The sequence below is a fragment of the Amblyraja radiata genome, chromosome 11 (genome assembly GCF_010909765.2).
Source record: "Amblyraja radiata isolate CabotCenter1 chromosome 11, sAmbRad1.1.pri, whole genome shotgun sequence".
In the NCBI taxonomy this organism is placed as follows: domain Eukaryota; kingdom Metazoa; phylum Chordata; class Chondrichthyes; order Rajiformes; family Rajidae; genus Amblyraja; species Amblyraja radiata.
Window position 1 is genome coordinate 26226573 of NC_045966.1, and position 22777 is coordinate 26249349.

The 22777-nt window shown below is 41.9% G+C and overlaps 1 protein-coding gene and 1 long non-coding RNA gene across 2 annotated transcripts in view; one reads left to right on the forward strand and one right to left on the reverse strand.

Moving 5' to 3' along the window:
• htr4 (5-hydroxytryptamine receptor 4) overlaps positions 1-22777 on the forward strand; it is a 152589-nt gene that overhangs the window by 43276 nt on the left and 86536 nt on the right. The window contains exons 2-3 of the mRNA XM_033029582.1: positions 4409-4490; positions 21421-21570. Coding sequence (XP_032885473.1) covers positions 4465-4490; positions 21421-21570 — 176 coding nt within the window. The 5' untranslated portion in view covers positions 4409-4464. The remainder of the gene's footprint in view (positions 1-4408; positions 4491-21420; positions 21571-22777) is intronic.
• On the reverse strand, positions 6414-11355 carry LOC116978447. Its single transcript, XR_004413454.1, has 3 exons — positions 11122-11355; positions 10259-10263; positions 6414-6424 (listed from the first exon to the last, which is right to left on the reverse strand). It is a non-coding gene; the product is annotated as an uncharacterized LOC116978447 (long non-coding RNA).

Sequence of the window (22777 nt, forward strand, 5' to 3'; positions counted from 1 at the left end):
AGCATGTTTCTATATTTTACTCTAAAGTAATATTATTAGACATATTGCAAAGTCTCAATGCCAATATCCTAAAGCATCCAGAATTAACTCACTATTAGTTGCTGTTGCCAATTGTAAAAATATGTGTTTAGAATATTATATTCAATGGATTGATGCCTGTGTTACTTTGTCATTTTCACAACATCTGCACTCACAATATGGATTAAAAATAGTTCTATTCTTTCAATGTTACATTATTTTCTAATGTAATCTGATCCAATTAAATGGAAATATGTCTGGTTTTGTTTTCTTACCCTGATTAATTTTGGTCTCCATAGATTTGTTCTCCATATTTATTTGATATTCTCCATATGGATTTCGTTGATTTCAAGTTAAATGCTAAATATCTTGTCTTCCTACCTTTCCTTGTCTGCCTCTGGTGACTATGCCATTATTTAGTTAAGATTCTATTTGGATATACCTGTACATGTTATATCATCACCAAATATCAGGGGAAAGGTGATTTTCAATCCACCTCCTCCTCCATGACCACAACCACTAAGTATGCACAACAAACTCAGTTTGGCTGAGTTTAAATTACTACTGTCTGATTGTGTGATCCAGTTTAGGAACTTCAATTCTTAACAATGAATGTTGGATATTAACATTATTATACTGTATAGAGGCTGAAATACAGAAAATAAGTGCATTTGATCCTTTGAACCTTATCCACTGTCCAATATGACTGATTTTCTATTTCAATACCACAATCCCACTTTCTCCCTTGTCATAGCCCTTGATAATTTTTGTACCTAGGTATCTTTCTGCTATTTTCTTAAATATCCACAATGACTTGACCAGCATCATTGCAGAGAATTCTGCAGTTTCACCACCACCTAAGTGAAGAAATATCTCATTATCTCTTCTAAATGCAACACCCTTGTCTATAACCCTTATTCTAGATGCCACCCCCCCCCCCCCCCCCCCCCCCAGCAAGGGGAAACAGCCTCTTCATATCCAGTTCTGTCCTGTCTTGTCAGAATTTAGTAGGTTTCAAAGAGGGCGGCACTGTGACACAGGGCAGCACAGTGGTACAACTCCTAGAGCTGCTGCCTCATTGTTGCAGATACCCAGGTTTAATCCTGACCCTGGGTGCTGTCTGTGTGGAGTTTGCATGTTCTCCCTGTGACCGCGTAGGTTTCCTCTGGGTGCTCTTCTTTCCTCCAGCATCCTAAAGTTGTGAAGGTTTGCAGGTTAATTGGCCTCTGTAAAAGTTGCCCCTAATTTGTAAGGACCAAATGCAAATCTAGGTGGGATAACATAGTACTAATGTGAATGGGTGATCGATGGTTGCCATGGAATCATTGGGCTGAAGGAACTGTTTCCATGCTGTCCTCAAATAATAATCCCCTCTCATTCTTCTAAACTCCAAATTCATCCAGTCTCTCCCCATATGATAGTGGTGCAAACCCAGGAATCAGTTTGGGGAACTTTAGCTAAATGGAGTGATCTGTCCAGATATGGTGGGGGTTTCACCAGTGCTCAAAAAATTGTAGTAAGATGTCCTTGCTCCAGTACTGAAATCTCTTGCAATGAAGGTCAACGTACCAGTTTTCTTCTTCAATGCTTTTGTAATTAGGGTGACATACTGGCAAGTTGGTAGAGTTGCTGTCTTACAGCACCAGAGACCCGGGTTCGATCCTGACTATGGATGCTGTCTGTATGGACTTTCTACATTCTCCCAGCGACCTTGTGGTTTTTTTCCAGGTGCTCCAGTTTCCTCTCACATTTCAAAGATGCGCAAATTTGTAGATCAATTGGCTTCTGTTAATTGCCCCTAGTGTGTTGGATGTGAAACTGGGATAACATATAATTGGTGTGTGGGTGATGGTTGATTAGCACAGACTCGGTGGGCTGAAAGGCCTGTTTCCATGCTGTATCTCGAAACCAAACTGCTTGCTGCATTTGCATGTTTGCTTTCAAAGACAGCCAGATGCTTTTGGACATCGGAAATTCCCAGTCAATCGCTATTTATTTATACTTTGCCTTTCTGGTATTCCCACCAAGTGGATATTCACACATTCAATCCACATATAAACTTCTGTGAAGCCCATTTCTGTCCTAGTACCACACAATCCCCTCCAGTTTTGAGTTATTGGCAAACTTACAAATGTCACATTTTGTTCCCTCATTCAGATAATTTAAGTACACTCTGAACAGGTAGGGTCCAAGCTATGATTCCTCTGAAACCCCACAAATCACCACATGCCAACAAGGGAAAGTCCAATAGATTTCTATTCTGTTTCCTGTCTGTTAATTAATTTTCAATCCATGTAAGTACTGAATATAACATTGACGACTTCCATCTGATTCTAGGTCTTTAATACTGCAAACGTACATACACTTTCACAACAAAGAGGTTTGCAATGCTATTATAATTCAAACAAAATAAATCTTCCTCCAATATAACTGGCCTTCTCTAGATAATGATGTTTGAAACAATCAAACAATTAGATTATAAAATAAATCTTTAATATGTACGATGTTAACATACGCAATTAAGTACGGTTAAATATTGTATTATTGTATGAGCGGAGAGTGATGTCTTTTGCTATTTGTTATGTCATAGGACTTGGAAATAAATAAAATGAAAAATATTGGCAGCACTTTCCATAGCAGATCTGATTTGCGAGGCCAGTAGAAGAAAGGCAACAAGCTTCAAGCAGTTGGTAATGGAGACGTGCGGTTCTCTGTGGGTTCCAGTATTGACCTGTGAAATAACTTTTCAACATTGCCAGGGTTGCAATATGTTTTACCTGTAAGGCTAATAAAAGATATACACGTCACAAATCCTTCAGTAGAGCCTTGTTTGCTATGCAAACATTTTAAGGGATAATATAAAGATGGCAAGACCCATGGCAATAATTGGCAATAATTCCTGTCAGTCTTATTGTTTGAATTAAACCATTATAATTACATCACCATTTGTATAACAAGGAAAGTTCTTTTTGTTCACTGTTGTCCTGTTGGCACATAAAAATGAGGTGGTAGCAGGATCCAAATTCCTCAACTAATAAATTATTTATTTCGGCATAGCTGTGAAATTATGTGATTTATTTTCTGGACATTTTAGGCATAGAAATTCAGTAAAAACAATAAAGGCACTTGGAATTATCCCCTCCCCCCCAAAATAAAATTACGAAAAAATGCACTCACCATCGCCTTATACAACTGCAACATGACCTCCCAGCTTCTATACTCATACTTCGATGCTGCAGCTTTATATTCTCCTTTATCCACCTTGTTCATTACATCTTCAAATAATTTATTATTTACCAATCACAACTTCCCTTTCACAAATGGAGATGCATGAGACTGCAGTTGCTGGATTATTGAGCAAAAAACAGCTGGTGGTGGAATTCAGTGAGTCGGGGAAACTATTTGAGATTTTGTCTCTGCATTTGCCACTACAGATGTTGCCTGAAGTATTGAGTTCCTCCTGCAGTTTGTTTATTGCTTTCCATTCAGAAAACAATATTGTCTCTACTAGGTTGGCATAAGGTCATAAGTGATAGGAGTAGAATTATGCCATTCGGCCCATCAAGTCTACGCCATTCAATCATGGCTGATCTATCTCTCTCCCCTAACCCCATGTAATAATCAAGAATCTATATATCTCTGCCTTAAAAATACCCACTGACTTGGCCTTGTATTATGATTTTCCAAATGTTCTGCTATTATTTCCTTATAATAAATTCAATTATCTTTCCGATGACAAATGTTAGGCGAACTGACATATAGTTTCTTGCTTTTTCGCCTTCCACCTTTCATGAAGCATGACATACCACGTGATTTTCCAGTCAGCTGGGAACTTTACATAACGTGTACAATTTTGGATTCTTTATCTCCGCCACTCTTTATTTAGGACCCTTGGAATCAGACCATAGGGTTCAGGAGAGATAGCGGCCTTGATTCCTATTGGCTTGCCTAATATCTATTCTCTTGTGATAGTGATGTCTAGACCCTCTGAATATCCAATGAAAAATGATTGAAATGGCATTTCAGTGTTCAAAGAATGTCTTACGCTCCACTTTACTGTGATCCATGGATGCAAGATTTTGTATGCTTTGTATATATTTCAAGTGGTTCAGTTATATCATAATTACTCTGATGTAATTGATTTCAATTGAGTAACATCACCTCTATTTTGAGAGAATGGGAAAACATACCTAAAAAGGAAGTTTTTGCACTTCAGAGTAATTTACTATCCATGAAGCTCTTCAGATGTTGCTAAGAAATGACAAAAAACAATTTAAAGCAGATATTTTAACTGAATTAAGATTTAATTTTAGCAGGGATAAAAAATGTAAAGAAGAAGACATGTGTTTGAAATCTGTAAAATAATTATTTGCCTTTCTGTTGTTTGTAGGGCAAGTTATCTTTTATGGGCACTAACATTGGATATTCACGTGTTCACTCTCTGTGATGGATGGAGCTGATGCAAATGAGAGGTATGAAAGTAATATCATGGAAAAATCTCAACGTATTTGTTTTAGTCTCCTAGAATTTATTGTGGAGTTAAATCTTTAAGAGGTGCATTGATTTCAGATAAACTAATGGATATCAACCTATTTGTAGCCTTATTCATACATCAAACCTTCATGAATGATAATAATTAACTAATCTGCTGTTTGATAAAATACTTAAACTAGCAAATTAAACTTTGTTATACAGTAGGTATATCAATATTCCTTATTCCAAAAGTTTCACTCTTTATTTTTCATTTTGTGCATTGATATTATTTTGTTATATAAAAAAATAGTGTGCACAACTATATACAGTAACAGTATGCACAGGTGCATAACACTAGGCCAATGATAATACTAGAGCTCTGCTGGATACCTGCCAAGCTGCTGAAATGAATGATTACTGTGACTGAACTGCATCAATCCTTTAGTCTGCGTACTACTTATGATCCTAACATTTTTTGAGCAAGTTAGATGGAGAACAGATAGCAATTCTAACAATTTTAAGGCAGGAATGCTGAAGCTTCCTGGGAAGGCTAACCCAGTATGGAACTAAGCAGGACCTAAAAAAGAAAACCTAATGGGCCATGTTGGCTGTTGCAGTGAGGTAGACTGCATTAATATGTGTGACAACGCAAAGACAATGGTAGACACAAAAAGCTGGAGTAACTCAGCGGGACATCCAGCATCTTTGGAGAGAAGGAATGGGTGATGTTTCCGCTCGAGTCCCTTCTTCAGACTGAAAGTCACACAAAAGAGAAACGAGAGATATAGACGGTGATGTAGAGAGATACCGACGATGATGTAGAGAGATATGCAAAATGGTAATGATGATAAAGGAAGCAGTCCATTGTTAGCTGTTTGTTGGAAAAGAATGAGAAGCTGGTGCAACTTGGGTGGGGGAGGGATGGAGAGAGTGTGAATGCAGAGTTTACGTGGTTAGATAAATAAATATTCACACCTCTGGGTTGTAAGCTGCCCAAGCAAAATATGAGATGCTGTTCCTCCAATTTGCATTTAGAATCACTCTGACAATGGAGGAGGCCTAGGACAGAAAGGTCAGTGTGGGAATGTGAAGGAGAATTAAAGTATTTAGCAACCAGGAGATCTGATAGGAAGGTGTTCAGGGAAACGATCGCCCAGTATACGTTTGGTCTTGCCGATGTATAAGAATCCACATATTGAACAACGGATACAGTAGCTGAGGTTGGAGGAGGTGCAAGTGAATCTCTGCCTAACCTAAAAGGACTGTCGAGGTCCCTGGACAGAGTCGAGGGAGAAGGTATAGGACAGGTGTTGCATCTCCTGTTGTTGCAGGAGAAGGTACCTGAGGAAGGAGTAGTTTGGGTGGGAAGGGGTGAGTTAACTAGAGTATAATTTCAGCAAAAATTACATTAAGATTTTTTAGAAATGCATATTCCTTTAATATTTTAATCTAAGGAAATGCTTATAAAATTGCAAAAAAAGTTTGAGTTGTACAAAGGATGACAATTTATGTCTTTATAAAGAAAACATGCAAACACTTCCAGAAATGCTGGAGAACCAAAGATTTCAATGCAAATAAAAGAAATTACAAATGAAAAATATTGCCACTGAAGTTAATGAGCCTGCATACTGATAAATGCCAAAGACATGGTGTACATTCCAGTGTTTCAAACGAGGTTTGAGTTGTACAAAGGATGACAAAGAAATTCATGAAGAAATGTAAAGCATTGAATCATTAAATAGAATATGGGAGAAAACTAGTAGGAAACAAAATCAGACTGTTAAAGTTTACACAGATATGCAAAAAAAGAGATAACAAGTAGGGGCCTGCGTGGGTCATTACAGAGATGGAAGGATTTGTAGGGAAATGGCAGGGTAATTAAACGAATAATTTATGTCTTTATAAAGAAAACACGCAAACACTTCCAGAAATGCTGGAGAACCAAAGATTTCAATGCAAATAAAAGAAATTACAAATGAAAAATATTGCCACTGAAGTTAATGAGCCTGCATACTGATAAATGCCAAAGACATGGTGTACATTCCAGTGTTTCAAACGAGGTGACTTTGAAGATAGTTGATCTACTGGTTATCATTATAGATTTTGTGATGCTTTCTGCAGATTTCAGGGTAAAAAACATCCATCCACTTAAGAAAGGATGAAGTCAGGAAGCGGATGATGATGGATCTGTTAGCCTGATATCAGTAGTTTGTGAAAATGCTGGAATCTAAAATAAAGGTTGTAATAACAAGTTATTTAGAATATAATAATATGATTGAATGGACTCAAATTGGATTTATAGATTTGTATTTGACTATTAAATTTGAGTTATTTAAGGATACACCTAATAGATTAGATGTGAGGGGGTGTACGGATGTGGTGAAGTTGATGAACAAGAACTTATGGACTTGGGAGTCATATACCAGCATGGATTGAGAATTGGGTAATAGAGAGAAAAGAATGACCAGAAATAAACAAATCGTTTTCGGATTGGCATGCTGTACTCAGTGGTGTATGTCAGGGATCGGTGCGTGGGTCCCAAGGATTTACCATGTCGTCAATGGCTGAGGGGGCCAAATACTGATTTTCCAAAATTGCTGATAAGGCAAAATCAAGTAACAACGTGTGAAATTGGGATGCAAAGGGACTCCTAGTCAATATTCGGGGTAATATACTAATTAGGATGAAAAGTCAGTTAGCAGATAGAAAACCAGAGCAGTTCAGGGGCAGAATCATTGAGAGACATTAATTCAAAACTGAGATCAATAAATTTCTGGATAATAATGAAACGGGAGAAATGGGGAAAATTCCACCGGGTGACGCTTCGATGGCAGCCTCGCCTACAGTCTGTCTGTCTGTCCTTTTCGTTTTTTTTTTGTTATTTTTGGTATGTTTTAAAAGTATGTGTTAATGTTTGTTTATATGGGGGGGGTGGAAAGTGGGCAGGGATGTTGGGGGAAACATTTTTTCAATCTCTTACCTTGCCGAAGATGCGATTGTTTTCTGGATCGTAACTCCGGTCGCTCTGCGGCCTAACATCATGGAGCTGGATGCCTTGCTCGGGACAGGCTTTGAGCCCCACCGCGGGGTGTGGACTTTAACATCAAGTGGATGCCGATTCCTTGCCTGGGATCGATTCCTTGCCTGCAGACTTTAACATCAAGGAGCTCGCAGTCTCAGATTGAGACCACGTCGGGAAGCTCCAAAAGCCACACGACGTCCTACTAGCTCCGACCCGGGGTAGATTGCCCGGTGCGGGGAACTAACATCCACCCCCCGATGCAGGAGCTTGAGTCGACTCGGAGAGGAGGCTTGCCGCCGGCTACCGGAGTAAGATCGTCCCATCAACGGAAGGTTAGAGGCTCCCAACTGCTGGAGGACAAAGAAGGGAGAGATTGAACTTTTTTTCGCCATCCATCACAGTGAGGAATATGGAGGAGTTACTGTGGTGGATGTTTATGTTAAAATGTATTTTGTGTGTTCCGTTGCTTTTTATTTGTTTGATTGTGTGGCAAATTAAATTCCTAATATGTTGCAAAACATACTTGGCTAATAAAGTATGATTCTGATTCTGATTCTGATTATGGTGCTGAGGTAGATGATCAGCCATGAGCTTTTGAACGGTAGAGCAAGTTTGAGGGGCTAAATGGCTTGTGCTTGCTCCCATGTTGTGTCCTCATATAACTGTTCCTCTTGCATTTGTACAAGGGAAGACTTACCTGTCATTGGAAATAGGTATGGATCAATGAGTGAGATAGGATTCTTCATTCTTCAGGGAACGGGGGTTCCCCTCCCCTACTATAGATGAGACTCGTACCAGGGTCTCTTCCATATCCCGTAACACTGCTCTCTCTCCCCATCCCCCTACTCGTAACAAGGGCAAAGTCCTCACCTTTCACCCCACTAGCCGTCACATACAACAAATAGTCCTCCGTCATTTTCGCCACCTCCAACGTGACCCCACCACTCGCCACATCTTCCCAACACCCCCCCTGTTTGCTTTCCGCAAAGACCGCTCCCTCCATAACTCCCTTGTCAATTCTTCCCTTCTCTCCCGCACCACCCCCTCCCCGGGCACTTTCCCTTGCAACCGCAAGAGATGCTACACTTGTCGCTTTACCTCCCTCCTCAACTCCATTCAAGGACCCAAGCAGTCATTCCAGGTGAGACAGAGGTTCACCTGCATCTCCTCCAACCTCATTTATTGCATCCGCTGCTCTAGATGTCAGCTGATCTACATCAGTGAGACCAAGCGTAGGCTTGGCGATCGTTTCGCCGACCACCTCCGCTCGGTCCGCATTAACCAACCTGACCTCCCGGTGGCTCAGCACTTCAACTCCCCCTTCCATTCCTTATCCAACCTCTCTGTCCTGGACCTCCTCCATGGCCAGAGTGAGCACCACCGGAAATTGGAGGAACAGCATTTCATATTCCGCTTGGGCAGTCTGCCACAAGACCCATGAGGCAGGTGATGCCAAAGGTGTTTGCTAGGATCAAACATTGAATTCTCCCATTTCCGGTAGCCCTTGCTGTCTCCTCCCCTTCTCAGCTTTCCCTTGGCCCTCGGGCTCCTCCTCTTCCATTTTCCTTTCTTCTCCCCCCCCCCCCCCCCCACCCTCCATCAGAAGAAGGGTTTCGGCCTGAAGCGTTGCCTATTTCCTTCGCTCCATAGATGCTGCTGCACCCGCTGAGTTTCTCCAGCATTTCAGATTCAGATTCAGATTCAAACTTTATTGTCATTGTGTAGTGTACAGTACAGAGACAACAAAATGCAGTTAACATCTCCCTAGAAGAGCGACATAGAATATGAGCAATAAATAAATATATTTACGTGCATACAGTCATAGTAGTGTAATTATTATTTTTTTTCCTGGTGGAAGGAGTGTCCGGGGGGGGGGGGGGGGGGCGATTGGCAGTCACCGAGGTACAGTGTTGAGTAATGTAACAGCCGCAGGGAAGAAGCTGTTCCTGGACCTGCTGGTCCGGCAACGGAGAGACCTGTAGCGCCTCTCGGATGGTAGGAGGGTAAACAGTCTGTGGTTGGGGTGAGAGCAGTCCTTGACGATGCTGAGCGCCCTTCGCAGACAACGCTTGCTTTGGACAGAGTGGAGGGGAGTGAGGAACCAGTGATGCGTTGGGCAATTTTCACCACCCTCTGCAGTGCTTTCCGGTCGGAGACAGAGCAGTTGCCATACCATACTGTGATACAGTTGGTAAGGATGCTCTCGATGGTGCAGCGGTAGAAGTTCACCAGAATCTGAGGAGACAGATGGACCTTCCTTAGTCTCCTCAGGAAGAAGAGGCGCTGGTGAGCCTTCTTGACCATTTTTGTCTACCTTCGATTTTCCAGCATCTGCAGTTCCTTCTTAAACAGAGTGAGATAAGATTCCCATTTCTATCTCACTTTCACATTTAGCTCCCTCACGGCTGAAGCACACTGTTTCCGTTGTGCTGGAGAATATGTAGATACAGTTCGCTGAGATAATAAACCAATTGAAGGCAGCAGATAGATCGGCAGTAATGTGCATGGCCATGGTTAATGTATCAATGGAATAATCTGATCACCACATTTGATCACACTCCACAGCATTGCCCACATTGTCAACACAGAAAGACAACGTTGCAACAGCCTGCAGCTTTATCTCATGCATGCATGAGCTCCATTTTCTCTGTAATATAGATTAGTGTGTTTGGAACTCCTCAAGGTACATTACACAATCTTACTGCTCACAGCAATTCTCTTTGTTGTTGATGATCATCACTGAACAGTGCCTGCAGGCCCATAGCTAATGTGGCAGTTCCTTGGTAATCTTGTGCACACCAGCACAAATACCCTCCTGGGTACATTGGCAGCCCTTAGGTTTTGTATGAGTTCAATGATATTTACAAGCCTGGAGCACTGCTTGTGTGTGGTTGATTACATCCTGCACTGGTGGGAATTCAGCCAAATACTGAATCCTATATGCCTGCTCATTCCAGTGGGCTTAAATGGAAGCTGAGCTCACATACTTGTGGTCCTAGCAAACACCTTTGGCATCACCTGCCTCATGGGTCTTGTGGACGGCGTCTCGGAGTGCCACCTGCAGGCCACACTTTGCTATTGCTTCTCTCTCTGCTCCACCCTCACTTCCTACTTTCATGTCCCTCAACAGCAGCATCCTGCTGGTGGCCACCTTTCCAATGTCCAGCCAGGGGTGTTAACAAAGGCTGCTGCTAACAGTGTAATGTACTTCTCATACAGGATCCTGTTTAGCAAACCTCCAAAGTAATGGTAACAAACCCTCGGAAATAATATTGTGAAGGAATTGTTCTCCACTAATAAATAAGGAAGTAGCTTGAAATTTTGGCCTTCAAACCTTTCTGAGAATTTGTATTGTATCCGTATAACCTCTTAGTTTTGCATCAGGCCCTCAGTTGTTGCAATGTCACAGAGCTTTCAAAGGTAAGTGTGAGATATCACTTGAATTGAGTGATTATCTCATCTTAATAGGTAATCTTCCTTCCCCCAGAGGAGTTGTATGCAACCAACATGATGCACAGAGGTTATATATGGAAAACAAAATGATGGAGCCTAATGCATTTGCTTTATCACTAGATGGAATATATCCCTTCCCCACACCTCACCTACACCTTAGCATATTATGAGCGCTTGACAGCCATGGGCCTCTGCTCGCTGGAGTTTCGAAGGTTGAGGGTGGACCTCATTGAAACTTACATAACAATGAAAGGTATAGATAGAGTGGATGTGGAAAGGATGTTTCCACTGGTGGGAGAGTCTTGGACCAGAGGTCATAACCTCAGAATTAAAAGACACTCTTTTAGAAACGAGGTGAGGAGGAACTTCTTTACTCTGAGGGTAGATAATCTGTAGAATTTACTGCCACAGAGGGTTGTAGAGGCCAGTCAGTGGATATTTTTTTTTTTTTTTTTAAATTATTTTTATTAGAAGTACGGTAAATTACAATAACACACAACACATATATCTTAATACATTTTTTGTACCGCTTCATTTTTTTTTTTTTTAAAGCTTTAAGAAAAAGATAGAAGTAAGGAAAGTAAAGAAGGTGCGCAAGAGTTGTGAAGTGCAGGAGAGTGTTGGGAAAAGAAAGCCCCTTAGAAAAGAAGTTAGAGAAGGAAGTAAAGTAAGAAAGTAGACCCTAGAAAAGAAAGAAAAAGAAAGTAAGGACAATCGCTCTATTATAACATTAAACTCCGCAGAAAGACTACCAACCAAGTCTGTTTTTGTTGTTTTATCTCCCAATGCCAGGTCCTGATACCATTTATTTATTTATTTATTTTTAAAATTACTATTGCACCTCATGCTTGTAATAGGTCCATAAACGTAGACCACGTCTTTTGGAATTGGTTTGCTTTATCTGCTAAGAGGAATCTCATCTCTTCCAGATGTAATGTTTCAAACATATTTGATATCCACATTTTTATTGTTGGTGTGGGCGCATTTTTCCAGAATTTAAGTATGAGCTTTTTTCCCATTATTAGCCCGTAATTGAGTAAATTCTTCTGATACACGTTTAATTCAGGGATACCTTCCGATATCCCAAAAATGATCCATTCTGGTTTTGGTACCAGTTTTATTTTAATTAATTTTGAAAAAATATCAAATATTCCATGCCAGAATTTTTGGATTTTTGTACAAAAAACAAAAGAGTGCGCTATGGTAGCTTCTTGACACAGACATTTATCACAGATTGGTGAAACATTAGGAAAGATTTTATTTAATTTAGTTTTTGAATAGTATAGTCTATGTAATGTTTTGAATTGGATAAGCGTATGTCGTACATTGATCGAGCATTTATGCACCTGTAGTAAATGTTTATCCCAGCTCTCTTTTGAAATTTTTATAGCTAATTCTTGTTCCCAGTCTCTTCTAATTCCATCTGTTGTGGGTATTTCTATGTTTAAAATGATATTATATAAGTACGATATTAAGTTAGCTGATTCCGCCTTTGTCTTCATTGCTTCATCCAGTAAGTCGGAAGGCATATTATGATAGTCTTTTGTGTATTTTTTCAAATAATCACAAATTTGAAGATATTTAAAATATTGGTTATTTTTCAAATTATATTTCAGTTGTAGTTGTTGAAATGATAGTAATTTTCCCACTTCATACAGATCTTCGAGCGTTTTAATTCCCATTCTTTCCCAATGTATAAATGATTTGTCTATGATTGATGGTTTAAACGATGGGTTATTGGCTATTGGTATTGAGAGAGATAGGTTTCTTAATTTTAGATTCTGTTTTATTTGTTTCCATGTTCTAATTGTGCTATGTATAATTGGGTTTTTATTATAATTTTTATTATTCAGATTTATTGGTGAGAGGATAATCGCTCCTATATTACTCGGGGAGCAATCCCCTTTTTCCATTACAATCCAGTCCGCCTGCTGGGCAGAATTGTCCAGCAGGTGAATCATATTTTTAATATTTACTGCCCAATTATAATACATAAAGTTAGGGAGCGCTAGACCCCCCCACTCTTTTCGTTTATTAAGGTGTGTTCTTTGTATTCTATGGGGTTTATAATCCCATATGAAATTTGTAATGTCTGAGTCCAATTTTTTGAAAAACTTTTTTGGAAGATATATAGGTATTGATTGAAATAGGTATAGAATTTGTGGTAAGAAAATCATTTTTATAGCGTTTATTCTGCCTATTAAGGACATCGGAAGTGTTTTCCAGAATTTAATCAAATTATTTAATTTCTTAAGTAGAGGATTATAATTGGCGTCAGTGGATATTTTTAAGGCAGAGATAGACCAATTCCTGATTAGAACGAGTGTCAAGGGTCATGGGGAGAAGGCAGGAAAATGGGATTTGGAGGCAGAGATCAACCATGATTGAATTGCGGAGCAGACTCGATGTGCCAAATGGCCTAATTCTACTCATAACGTAAACTTGTGCACACAGGTTCATGCACTCCCAGGTTGAGATTCCCCATAATAAGTATATTTGGCGCTGCAACATGGAAAAAGGTGCCCTGGCCCACTGAGTGCACACCAACTATCGATTTCCTGTTCATGCTAGTTCTATTATCCCCACTTTCTCATCCATTCCCTACACACGAGGGGCAATTTCCAAATGCAAATTAACCTACATGTGTTTGGGATGTGGGAGGAAAGAGGAGCTCCTGGAGGAAACCCATGCAGTCACATGGAGAACGTGCAAACTCCACATAGACAGCACCTGAGAGCAGAATTGAACCCGATTCTCTGATGCTGTGAGGCAAAAACCCTATCAGCTGTGCCACTATGCTGCACTAACTGCCAAATTCCATGGAAAAATAAGCATCAGCAAATGAATTTTACTTCGGAGTGACGTGAGTGACTACGTGAAGAACCCGCTCAGTGCGGCATTACGCCAGCAGTGCAACAGCGGCTGCAACGGGAGTTAGGCGCTCCCGCTACAGAATGAACTGGACCGTCAGGTGAGTACCCTGAGGTCGGGTTCCTTTTACAGGTGAGCCTTTTTCTGCTTGTGTTTTTTACAGGCAGAGAAAAAGGCTCCGGAACAAAACTGTCCCCCGTTCAAGGAGGAACGTTTTCCCGTCGGGGAGGGGGGCAGCAACAGGCGGTAGGAGCGTTACCCGGTGTTCCTCTATTCCCCGACACCGTGCCGAGCCCAGCCCGCTAGCACCTGAGCAGCGGGCTGGATGTTTAGCCACCCGAAGAGGCATCCAGCAGGTGTTCCCGATTTCGGACGGGACGTCTCTCCACCCGCACGGGGGGGAGAGAGAGCCGCCTGAGCCGCTGGAGCGGCTCACGGAGCAGGTGCCTGCGAGACGCGCTGCTTGAGAGGCGCTCTCGCATCTACAAGGCACAAAAGCTCCAGAAGAAGGCGGTAGGAACAATTACCGGGCGCTCCACTATCCCCATCACCGCGCCGAGCCCAGTCCCGCTAGTACCTGAACTGCGGGCTGGATGTCTAGCCATCCGAACAGGCATCCGGCCGGTGGCGTCCGATTCGTCGGACGGGGACATGTCTCCACCTAAATGGAGGAGAGACAGCCGCCTGAGCTGCATCCAACAGCTATTGGAGCAGCTCCAGCGAGATGCGCAGAAAGAGCGCTCTCGCGGAGGGAGGTCAGGCACCCCCTCCACAGTGTTCTGTACACTGCCCTCTGCTCCCTCATTACTGGAGGCTAGCATTGGTGACCAGGGCTGGGCTGGTCTGGAACAGGGGCAGGCGGACGAATTCGGGAGTATGCCAGGGGTGCAGGAACAGGAAGAGCTGTTGGGTGTGATGGACCGCTTTGTAGCAACCCCACGGGCTGGAGCACCGCTGGAACCAAGAATGGCGGCCAGCATCAACCATCTATCCAATAAACCATTACTGGAAAAGGTGCTCGCTGAGGTGCTGAAACAACACACAGCACCAGAAAACTGTGAGGCCCTCAAAGTAAAAAGTGTCAACAGCCAAATCTAGGGGCATGTGGGGTCACACATCCGGAACCAAGAACTCAAGCTACAGCGGATCCTAAGGCTCCTGACGTCGGCCATCACAGCCTTTGCTCGTTCCGTGGAGACCACGGAGATGGATACCTGCCAGCAGGATGTGCTGGCATTAATGTGTACCACACAATTTGAGATCAACAATCTCCGGAGGGAAATCATAAAACCTGCCCTCAATCCCAAATTTGCTGGCTTGTGTAAAGCCCCAGCTGCGGAGACGGACGCGCTGCTATTTGGGAAAGATCTCAATAAAAAACTGAAGGAGATGGAGGAAGCATCAAAAACCTTCGGCCTAATGAGGGCAGGCCCCGGGACGAGCAAACCAAGACATCCGATACCCAAGCGGCAGCACCCCACGGCATCCACCAGTCGACGTCCGCAATATGGGACTGGTGAACGCTTGGGGTCCGCACATTATCCCCAAAGATCTTTTTAGATCAGGGCCCGCAGCGGACCCTCTGGAAAATGTGCCTCCCCCCAACATCGCCAGCACGTCAGAACAGAACCTTCAGGAAAATGAAGAAACAGAATCGCCAATAACCATGGAGGTAGGTGGGTCTGGTTCCTACCAGCATATAGAGAATAAGGGTGCTTTATTAACAGGGGGGAGATTACACTTGTTTAAAGAAGCATGGGGTATGGTCACGAGTGACAAGTATATACTCAACAGCATTAGTGGATATAAAATACAATTCATGTCAGAAAAAACGCCGCCAGTTCAACATTGGCCCCAAAGGGTATTTCTCCCTCCGTCAGAGACGTGAGGGACAAGCTGAACTGGTGAGACTTATCACAAAGGGGGTCATCGAAAAGACTAAACATGAACCTTTGGAATTTGTACCGAATATATTCACTAAAACCAAAAAAGATGGTGGCTGTCGCATCATCATTGACTTAACATCACTAAACAAATTTGTTAAGTATATACATTTCAAAATGGAGACATTTGTTACTGCTAAACAACTGAATTCCAAAGGACACTTCATGGCAAGCATTGATCTTAAAGATGCTTACTATCTAGTACCCATATACAAGGATCATCGCAGATACCTAAAATTTATCTGGATGGTACAAAGCATTGCCCTATGGGCTAACTTCAGCCCCAAGATTATTCACCAAAATATTGAACCCAGCCATGGCAATACTAAGAAAACAAAAACATATTATCATGGCATATCTGGATGATATTCTGATAGTAGAGAAAACGATGGAATTGGCTGTGGCAGCAGTATCAGCTACAAAACAGCTCCTCGAAACTCTGGGGTTCGTCCTACATCCAGATAAATCTAAGTTGAAGCCATCCACTATCATGGACTACCTGGGCTTCACAATTAACTCAGTCCATATGACTGGTATCTTGCCAAAGGCAAAAATGGTTGAATTAGCACAATCATGCAACAATTTAATGGTCAACGAGCGACCAACTATTCGACAAGTAGCAAGAGTAATTGGGGAAATGGTAGCAGCATTTCCGGCTACACAATTCGGACTTTTGCACTATCAAAAAATTTACAGAGAGCAAAGGTACAGGCAATAAAACGACATACAGGTCACTATGATCGTGTCATGAAATTACCCACTGAAGCAATATCAGAGCTACAGTGGTGGGCAGAAAACGTTTGCCATAGTTTCAGCCCTATTGTTATCACTAACCCTACTTTAGTTATTCAAACAGATGCCAGTGCTCAAGGCTGGGGAGCGACTAACTCCATATCCAGCACAGGTGGTAGATGGACTAACTCTAGGTCATCATTACTACTTACACTGGGCATTAACTATCTAGAGATGTTGGGCGCCTTTTATGGTTTAAAAGCATATGTATCTAATATGCAGCACTTGCATGTTCGGTTACAAATTGATAAATACTACGGTGATGGCTATATTAACCATATGGGTGGCATAAAATCATTATCATGCGACAAATTGGTCAACATGATTTGGCAATGGTGTGTCGAAAGACATATTTGGCTATCAGCTACTTACCTACCAGGTAAGCTAAACACCCATGCCATGAGAAAAAATAAACGTCTGGGTTGCAAGTTTGAACAGACCTTACCTGGAACTGGGATTGTCCAAACAAACCATCACCACCATGTCGGCATCCCTTCGAACATCCACCAAGAGGCAGTACTTAACCAGCATCAAAAAAGGGAGAAGTACTGCCAGGAAACAGGGACAACATACGCAACAGCCACAGCCACCAACATACTGGAGTTCCTGGCCTATCTACACCACGATGTAGGGATCAGCTACAGTGTCATCAACACAGCGCAGAGTGCTCTTTCTGCTTATCTCAAACCAGCGCCAGGACAACAGGCGATGGGATCCCATCCACTGGTGATAAAACTGATGAAGGGCATTTACAATATAAAGCCTAAGCCCAGGTATACCCATATTTGGGATATCAGTGTGGTCCTGACATATCTCAGGGAATGGCCACTAGCCAGATCCCCCGGCCTCGAGCAAGCTACACTAAAGACGCTCATGTTGATGGCACTTGTATCCGCTCAGAGGGTCAAGTCACTACACCTATTGCGACTGGACAACATGATCACAGCTCCAGACCAGATCTGTCGTTATCCAGCGACTGATCAAACAGAGCAGACCAGGAACATCTAATCCAGTTGTGGCTTACCCACCAGAACCACGGTTATGTGCCATGACCCACCTACTATCCTACATAGACACAACCAAAATATTCGAGGGAGATGAAAAGCCTTGTGGGTCAGTCACAAAAACCTTATGGTCGGGTGACGAGCCAAACCATTGCGAGATGGCTCAAGCAGGTGCTAGAAACTGCTGGGATAAACACTAACGTGTACAAATTTTATTCCACCAGGGCAGCATCCATGTCGACGGCTAAAGAATGGACATGCCTATAGACCACATCCTGGCTACAGCAGGATGGTGGGGGGGGGGGAAAAGACCGTTCAGAAATTTTATAATAAGCCGTTGGCAAAACCTGGTTTATTTGCAGTAAAGATTTACGAACTGCAAATATTTAATTTAAGCCCAGGGGAGCAACTTAATTCTTTGTTGTTATTGTTCAAAAAATACCATTGTGTTTTTCTACAAATAGACTCATTGGTTGATTACGATAACACTTCCTCCCTCAAGAACTTCGGCAGTGAGTGAAATGAAACTGTTACACGGTTTGAAATCACAGAGCTTTGAAATCTTCACGTAGTCACTCAGGTGACTCCGAAGTAAAATAGTAAGATTAAACGAGAACTTACCAGTTTGAAGTTTGATCTGTATTTTATGAGGAGTTACGATGAGGGATTACGTGCCCTCCGCTCCCACCCTCATTATATGGATCAAACTAATAAATTGATGTCTCCTTATCTTTACTATGTTTACTTCAAATAACTGTGTCTATCTGTGATTCCACACCGCTGCTTGGAAGTATGCCGCGCCTGCGCACTGAGCGGGTTCTTCACGTAATCCCTCATCGTAACTCCTCATAAAATACAGATCAAACTTCAAACTGGTAAGTTCTCGTTTAATCTTACTATTAGTATTGTTGGTATTCTAATTCATGCCTTATTTCAGGATTCCTACACTACATATTCACACAGAGTGATCACTATGGACAAGGTTTCTATGTTTGTGGATGAATTATAAATATGAACTTAATGTACATCCTTTGTAAAAGCTTTTTTCTATAGTCACAGAGTCTTTATTTTATGCTATGAACATCAAAAACAGTATATGGTGCAAATTGCCCTCAGTAATCTAGGATGTAAACATTCACAATGAGAAACAGTGGAACATTTGGTCAAAATTATAACACAGCATGATAGAAAACGTTCTCAACAGTTTTATGCTCCAGTTGATTTTATTCACTTTATCGTTCAGAAAAGTAATGAGAGAAGTTGTGCAGAGGGACAGAAAAATAGCAGTAAAGTTATCGACCAAAGCCCTTTTTTCACAGATATTAAAATGCCTATTTCAAAAGATGAAGGTCAGACACAGGTATTGATTTAAAGAGTAATGGGGACAAAAATGGAAATGTGTTTCCATTGGTTGATAAAAACAAACAAAATTCAAAAAGACAATTTGTTTTGAAGGCTGTACAACAATGCAATGAGTGAACGACACAATGTCATTTTGTGGAAAGCATGTGCTGGAAATTTGACCATAGGGCATATGATGGTGCAACAAGCTCAAGGCAAGGGGTAGATGGCATTCACTCCATGTGGATGGGTGTCGATTATTACCTTAGGTATTCCACATTGCTATGCCAGCACTTTCTGAATGGAAAGGTAAATCCATTCACTGAATGTGCAGTTTATCCAAAGACTATTGGTGGCAAGCATCATGCAGCTCTATGCCCAGTCACTTGCAGCTGCACTGATCCATTCTTCCTTTGCCAGTCCTCTGTGTCACTTTGATCCTACTATGCAGTCAAGTCACAAGCTGGTTGTTGATTAACAAGAGATTGCTAAATGAGCACTCTCAGAATAATCTAGGCTGGGTCCACCATGATGAGGTGCACTCTCAGTGCTTATACAGGTATCAGTCATATTTTGATGATGGAATTCCCTCTGCGAATGTGAATATAGCATTGCCACATGAACAATTTATCCAGAGAAATTGGACGAGGATCATAAATTCCAGCAGACACAAAGTGCTGGAATAACTCAGTGGGCCAGGCAGCAGCTCTGGAGAATGTGGATAGGTGACAATAGGCACAATGCTGGAATAAATCGGTGGGTCAGGCAGCATCTCTGGAGAAAAGGAATAGGTGACATTTCGGGTCGATACCCTTCTTCAGACAGAGAGTCAGGGGAGAGGGAAACAAATCAAGCCTGCATCGATGATCAAGAAAAGGTGGAGCCCACAATGGTCTATTGTTAGCTGTGGAGAAGGTGATGACAAGGGGATACAAACAGTGAAACTAAGTAGAATGACAGTGAAACTAGTAGGATGACTAGAGTGGGGGAGGGACAGAGAGAGAGAGGGAATGGAAGGGTTACTTGAAATTAGAGAAATCAATATTCATACTGCTGGGTTGTAGGCAGCCTGTCGAAATATGAGGTCGGAACCTGAAACGCCACCTATTCATGTCCTCCAGAGTTGCTGCCTGATTCAATGAGTTACTCCAGCACTTTGCGTCTTTTTTTTGTAAACCAGCACCTGCAGTTCTTAGTATCTGTAAATTCTTGTGTGCTGTGAGGGATTTGTCACATCCAAAAAACTGGCAAGTCCAGTTTGCATAGGCACAACAAACAGTGTCAGTTGCTTATTTCCTGTCTTGTGTAATTCGTTACTGAAACCTGGCAGGTTTTTTTTCAGGATAGACCGATTAATCAAATGCAATCATCAAAAAAGCACATCAGCGCCTCTACTTCCTAAGAAGATTACGGAGAGTCGGATTGTCAAGGAAGACTCTCTCTAACTTCTACAGGTGCACAGTCGAGAGCATGCTGACCGGTTGCATCGTGGCTTGGTTCGGCAATTTGAGCGCCCTGGAGAGGAAAAGACTACAAAAAGTAGTAAACACTGCCCAGTCCATCATCGGCTCTGACCTTCCTTCCATCGAGGGGATTTATCGCAGTCGCTGCCTCAAAAAGGCTGGCAGTATCATCAAAGACCCACACCATCCTGGCCACACACTCATCTCCCTGCTACCTTCAGGTAGAAGGTACAGGAGCCTGAAGACTGCAACAACCAGGTTCAGGAATAGTTACTTCCCCTCAGCCATCAGGCTATTAAACCTGGCTCGGACAAAACTCTGATTATTACCAACCACTTTCTGTTATTTGCACTATCAGTTTATTTATTCATGTGTGTATATATTTATATCATGGTATATGGACACATTTATCTGTTTTGTAGTAAATGCCTACTATTTTCTGTGTGCTTAAGCAAAGCAAGAATGTCATTGTCCTATACAGGGACACATGACAATAAACTCACTTGAACTCACTTGAACTTGAACTTGTACCTTTCAATTTGAGCAATCGCTCTTTAAACATGTCATCTACACTGGATATCTGTTCCACATGTGGTGTTGGTCCCTGCATCTCGACCACAAAAGAAACAAAAAGCAAAAGCTTGCGGATGTAGGAAATCCGAAATGGAAAAAGAACGTTCCAGAAACACTCATCAAATACATTCTTGCTGAACAAGGAGAGGATCTGATTTTGCAACATCTGGCAAACTAGCCGTTCTAAGCACTGCATGTAAACTGCATGACTAGGTTAGAAGTTAGAATGGAAAATCTACCTTATGTTTTCAGAGATTAACTATTTATCCCTTTTGAAAAAAAATGTTCATCGCATTGTAACTAATTGCTAATTTCACATCACTAGTCTCTCTCCCTCCATCTTCTTATTTTCCTATGGATTATCATTTGCTATCTAACTGATTTGATTAGCCTTGATATTGATGATATTTTCCGATCAAAGTTTTGTACATGAAGTTAACTAATTCTGATTTCTGATTTGCTTTCAGTGCACGAAGTGACAGTAAGCCACATGAAATTCCTGGTTTTTCTATGGTTCAGAAGACAATCCTCATCACATTTCTTTCCGCTATTATAATAATGACTATTTTGGGAAATCTGCTGGTTATGGTAGCTGTTTGCAAGGATAGGCAGCTGCGGTAAGTGATTACGTTGTAAAGCTATGGCAATCAAAGCTCAAGAGTGTTGTTGCAATTTTCTCCGTATTCAGAGTGACAGGTTTCTTTAAAGCAACGTTGTAATTTTGCAGAAGTTTTTATATGGGTGGGGTAAAATATGCCAAGAAATATGAAATAATCTGGCTCCAGGTTACATAAAGTGATATCAAAGCTAATGTCCAGTGTATTGGTCAAAGTGATAAATGTTAATGAGTGCCTTCATAACAAGAGGAGTTGAGTATAGGAGCAAAGAGGTCCTTCTGCAGTTTTACAGGGCCCTAGTGAGACCACACCTGGAGTATTGTGTGCAGTTTTGGTCTCCAAATTTGAGGAAGGACATTCTTGCTATTGAGGGAGTGCAGCGTAGGTTCACAAGGTTAAATCCCGGGATGGCAGGACTGCCATGGGCTGAGAGAATGGAGCGGCTGGGCTTGTACACTCTGGAATTTAGAAGGATGAGAGGAAAATCTTATTGAAATATATAAGATTATTAACGGTTTGGACACCCTTGAGGCAGGAAACATGTTCCTGATGTTGGGGGAGTCCAGAACCAGGGGCCACAGTATAAGAATAAGGGGTAAGCCATTTAGAATGGAGATGAGGAAACACTTTTTCACACAGAGAGTTGTGAGTCTGTGAAATTTTCTGCCCCAGAGGGCGGTGGAGGCCGGTTCTCTGGATACCCTCAAGAGAGAGCTAGATAGGGCTCTAAAAGATAGTGTAGTCAGGGGATATGGGGAGAAGGCAGGAACGGGGTACTGATTGTGGATGATCAGCCATGATCACATTGAATGGCGGTGCTGGCTCGAAGGGCCGAAGGGCCGAATGGCCTACTCCAGCACCTATTGTCTATTGTTATAAAATAGGAGATGGAGCTAAAGAGACACAGAAGATTTAGTGGGAATTTCAGAGATTAGTTATGAGGTAAAGCAAAGAGATTTCACGGTTGCAAAGCAATATTTGCAAGTGCTTGAAGTGTTATTTGGCAGTAAATGCTGCATTCATTCTGTTGAAAATGACCTGTTGTATGGACAAACTCTGACAAGTTTAGTGAGTATTTCTCAGATAAGGTCAATTGCAATCAGCCATTGCAGTTGTCTGGGCACTCGGCAAGTTACTAATGCAGTGTAACCTCTAGCAGATTATCTCGGACTTCTCGGACAGCAACTTTTCCTTATTTGGCTAAGAT